The sequence below is a fragment of the Mastomys coucha genome, unplaced genomic scaffold, assembly GCF_008632895.1.
Source record: "Mastomys coucha isolate ucsf_1 unplaced genomic scaffold, UCSF_Mcou_1 pScaffold20, whole genome shotgun sequence".
Classification (NCBI taxonomy): domain Eukaryota; kingdom Metazoa; phylum Chordata; class Mammalia; order Rodentia; family Muridae; genus Mastomys; species Mastomys coucha.
The window spans coordinates 113621598-113626640 of NW_022196903.1; the positions used below are offsets into that span (position 1 = coordinate 113621598).

The window sequence follows — 5043 nt, forward strand, 5'->3', positions numbered from 1 at the left end:
CTGCCTCTGCCTCCCAAGTGCTGAGATTAAAGGCGTGCGCAACCACCCTCGGCTAGAATGTCTTAAAGTCCACACATAGTTCTTGGAGTATGTAGTTTTCTTTGCTTAATAAACTTACAACTTTGCCACAGTGATCCCAACGCTCTGGAGGCTGAGACAGGAGGATCTTAAGTCTGAGCCTGGCAGAGTGCTATGCTGAAAGATGAAGATGAGGCTAACCTAGGCTACACAGTAAGACTATATGCTTAAGGAGGGAACACCTAAAGAATTTAATTACAGCGGGGAAAACATCAGATAGTTAAGAACAATACAAATATTTGAGAATGATTAGAGTAGAAATGATAAAAGATAATAAAAGCCAAGTTGCAATATTTTATAAATAATTTTCCCATCCTATTTTATAAACCCAGAACTTACTGACATGACTGTTGTTTTACAAGCTATGGAAGCATTTTAAAGCCACTCACTTTCCCTAAATAAAACTTATTTACCTAGCCAAGGCCTCCTTTGTCGTCCTGGCTGTGTTAAGGGACTTCTTTGATCCCTTCATAATTCTTTGCTCTGAGGTCTAATAAAGCTTATGATTTTAAGTGGCTTCCTGTATTGCCACCACAGTGACCAGCCTTTGTATTGTGAAGGGGAATGCCTGAAGCTCTTGTTATCTTAATGATAGATCTTGTCCGATACTACATTAAGTATAATGTCACCTTCTGAACATTAAAGCCTGAAGTTGCACTACTTTCCTACTTTACTGTTAGTGACAAGGTTTTAAGTCACCAAACTAAAGCCCTCTCGTGCCTCTCTCCTAGTCACTGTAGGTCTGAAGGATCGGTGTTTGCCTGGCATCTGCCGCTGACACCTGTCACTTTCTCAGACTAATTTTAAACCCCAGAGTTAATCTATTGACCTGTGTCTTTGACTGTTGTAATTGGTTAACTTGTAAGATTTGACCTCTGATATTTGCTAACTTTTTATAGGGAGTTGTATTTGTAACGGAAGAAGAGAAGAATAAAAAATAGTAGTTTTAAAAGTGGCCTATGTGACTGCTTTTCTAAAAAGGTATTTAATGCTCTTAGTACTTTGGCTTATCTCTTTGAAATAAAGCTAATCCACAGGATTGCCTCACATTGTTGTCCTCTTCCTTTCTTGATTGTTAATTGCATTATTTTAGAGCCTAGAAATTGTTAATATTAGCTAAAACTACTTGGCTGCTCTATTAGAAGTTTCTTTTTTGTTAAGTATTCCCCAATCATGTTTCTGCCTCACAAGGAACCCCAGGTATTCATGAGGTAATGGAGTACCTAAGAGGCCTAATTTTGTGGACACACTATGGTAAAATATAATTTGGGGGTATTAACTTCTCAGCTTCTTTCTTTGAAAAATAACCCCATAAGAAGTCATATCTATCTCTGGATATCCCAGTTGTTTGCTCTTCTTAATTCCAAGAAAGTTCTCTGGTTTGCTTTTATTCTGGCCTTACTGTTATAATGCTAAGCATTTCCCAATCTTTATCTCCTACAGGTAGACTGGGTACAGTGTGATGGTGGCTGTGATGAGTGGTTTCATCAAGTTTGTGTTGGTGTATCTCCAGAAATGGCTGAAAATGAAGACTACATCTGTATAAACTGTGCAAAGAAGCAGGGGCCAGATAGCCCAGGCCAAGCACCACCTCCTCCCTTCATAATGAGCTACAAACTACCAATGGAGGACCTTAAAGAGACCAGTTAGCAGATGTTTAGTTAGCTTGCAACATGGGGGGGAAGTGGACCACATTGAGACCTTACTCATCAAGCAGAGTGGTTCTGACCGCTCAGAATGTTGTTTCCAAAGATGAATGGACTTCAGAAAAAGTCCTCTTAGTGCTGGCTTCCTCTCTGCATGGATTGTGTGGGCTCCTTCCCTTATCGTCTGTGCAGAGGATGTCGTCTTTGGTGCAGCAGCCAAGTATTTCAACTCTTGACTCCTTTGAGTATGGTTTGCTGAATTAAGGTCCGGTTCTAATAGAACTCTCAGGAGGCTGTTTGGCATTAACACCTTGATGTGCTTAGCGGGGGGTATGAGAAGTGGCTTTCAACCAACTGATACTAGTTGTAGAATGTTACAACCTACAGGTGGTGCCATGGGAAGGCCCCGACTGTTTGAATCTTCTTAGGATAATTCACAGGAGTCAGAGCACAACTCTGTCTGTAATTACTGACATCTATGCCCTACTGATCCAGTTAAGAGAAGCAGGCCAAAGTTATCCCTTCTAGAGGTCTTCGGGTGGCAGTGCAGCTACTTGTGCTTATTTAGACCAATAAGAAAGTCCTCCAAAAGAGTCCTTCACTTTCCTCAGGAGGATGTCAGCAGGTTAGAACATCTGACTAAACTGGATTCTGAGAAGAAGGGTTTTTTTGTTTTGTTTTGTTTTTTTCTTACTTCAAGGCAAGTAGCCCATTGGTTTGAGAAGTCCATCTGGGTCTGTATTTTAGAGAAGAAAGGTAGGTGCACGGATCCAGGTTTCTGGAGGGAGTAGGGGTGACTAATAAGAATGTTTTACTGAGCCTTGGTGATGCATGCTTATCTGGAAAACCCTCATTCACAAGTACTCCAGACTCCACCATGCTTCACGCATGGCCATGAGCAAGACTGGCAGATAACAGCTTTTGCCTTGCAGCCCTAACCCCAATGCCTGTAGTTTCCAACATGACCCCAGCAGATGTTGATGAGTAACACCGAGGCTTCCTCAGAGGATGTGGGGCGTAGGGCCTCTGGGTATGGAGCTGTTCTAGTAAATCCGTTTTTAAAAAGAAAGACTTGTTTTTACTTTTTTCTAAATGTCTCTGACTACTGACTGTTCTATAGATTATTTTTCCTTTTTTGATATACATATATGAATATAGATATATATATATATATATTTACTGTTACCAGCAACATATGATAGAGTTTGAGCATCAAAAATCCATTTGGGAGCCTGCATTTTCTTTCTGCGTTTTGATAAAGAAATCCCATTCCTTCCTTGTAGTACAAGGAGTTAGCAGTTCTTCCTCATTCTCACCTAAACATTTCTCCCTCTTTTCTTCTATTCAGATAGATAATATATTTCTTCCATGTTGGGACTTGTCCCTGTCTGTTGGGCAGCTTGGTCTTATTCTAGTCAGTGCTGAATGTTTTGTATGTTTGAAACTATGGTGCTGTGCCCCACTCCCTGCCCCATTGGGTTCTGTGTTCTTACAAAGGTCTTAGGTGGACTCTGTAAACTCCTGCTAGAAGGAGACTAATATATTTTAAAGGACAAAAAGGTTTTCTAAAAATAGTGTTTATCTTCACTATCCTTTTGTTCTTTATTTTGGCTGAAGAATCTGCAATTTGACTTAAACTCATCACTTGTCCTGTTAAAGGGGGCATTGAGCAAACCTAGAAAGTTTGTAGCCTCTGTTCCCCTTTGCCCCAGTCTCTTAAAGACATGTCTTCTAGTAACTAGAAGTGAGATGTACTGTCCAGTTACAGACTGTGTGGGTATGAGGTTACCTCAAAGGGCATCTTAGGAGAAGAGAAAGGGTCCTTACAAACCCTTATCCTGAGTGCTAACCAGGCTTGACCCTGCTTAGTTTCCAAGGTCAGATGAGACACACACATGCAGGTGGTACGGCTATAGGTACAATGTCCAATCTCTGATAATACTCTCTCTGGTTTATACTACCTACTTTTGGTCTCCTCACTAATGTTAAGTAACATATCTTGACTAGTTATGTTGTTTGAATGTGTTGCTGTGCTTGTGTCTTGAATTTCCATCTCAGTGTGAGCGTGAGCTAAGATTTCAGTAATGGTTACAGGATTAATTAAGTAAATAGTTAATTTCACACATTTTCATTTTGCCAAACATGAAGATTATCACCTAAGAATTTTATTTGGTTATTGTTATAATGAAAAAAAGCACAATATTTCTTACCTTTTAGTCTTTGTAAAAGACTTGAGATACTTGTGGTTTAAAATTGAGTGGACACCAACCCTTCAGAAATTTACAATGTAAGTGATAGAATCCCAGAATACATTTTACAATTTTAATTTTCCTTCCAGTTAACTACTTCCATTAACTGTATTGTCTATAGTAAAGAGTCATGAGGATCCTGAAAGGGGACTGTTTTGAGTAATAATTAGTGTTCTTTGTACAGTGTTCGTTTGTCTGTTGGAGACCTCAGAAATAGGCAGTCTGTACCTGTGAATAGCTGCCTATCACCTTCTGGTGTTTGAAACTTTTAAATATAGAATTTCATTGATTCATTTGGCTCTTCTGTACTTATTTGAAGAATTTGATTTGTCTTAACCATAGATTTAGACAAAAACTCAAATGACCATAAGGGAGGGGCTTTAAAGATGACTCAACGGTTAAGAATTCTGACTGCTCTTCCAGAGGACCCCGTTTCAGTTCTCAACACCACATGGTGGCTCATAGCCATCTGTAATGTCCTTCTGGACTCCAAGAGCACTGAACACATGTGGTATACAGACATCCGTTCTGGAAAATACTCAAAAACAAATACAAGTAATTAAAATCTTTTAAAAAAATTGAAGGATATAGAAGAAACTAGCACTCTACCCACAAATTCACAACCCTATAGTTTGTGAGTTAATGAAATAAGAGTCATCTATTTAAGGAAAATTAGCTGTTCTAATGTAAAGCTTTGTTTCACAAGAATTATAAGAAACTCCATTCTTCTGTATTGTTTGTTTACATTTTGTATTAAAACTTGATTTATGTTTCTCTTTCTGCCTCCTCAGAGTTGCAGTTCTTCATTATTAGATTTTTAACTTAAGAATTTAATATTTTTTAAACTATTTCTCATTGCCTCACTATAAATATTTTGACAAAGGTAACAATGAAAAAAGTTGGAAGTCTGCCACACACACTAAATCCTAGCACTTGGGAATCAGAGGCAGGAGTTTTAAGACCAGTCTAGTCTACATAGTGAGCTCTGTACCAGCCGGGGCTACGTAATAAAACCCTGTCTCAAAAAAAAAAAAGGTAGTTAAGTCTTTGATAATTGTTCACAGGGAAGG

General features: G+C 38.8%; 1 protein-coding gene across 1 annotated transcript in view; it reads left to right on the forward strand.

The window, feature by feature from the left end:
• Kdm5a (lysine demethylase 5A) overlaps nucleotides 1–4750 on the forward strand; it is a 71068-nt gene extending 66318 nt beyond the window's left edge. Inside the window, exon 28 of the mRNA XM_031383220.1 lies at nucleotides 1522–4750. Coding sequence (XP_031239080.1) covers nucleotides 1522–1728 — 207 coding nt within the window. The 3' untranslated portion in view covers nucleotides 1729–4750. The remainder of the gene's footprint in view (nucleotides 1–1521) is intronic.
• The last annotated feature ends 293 nt before the right edge of the window (nucleotides 4751–5043 follow it).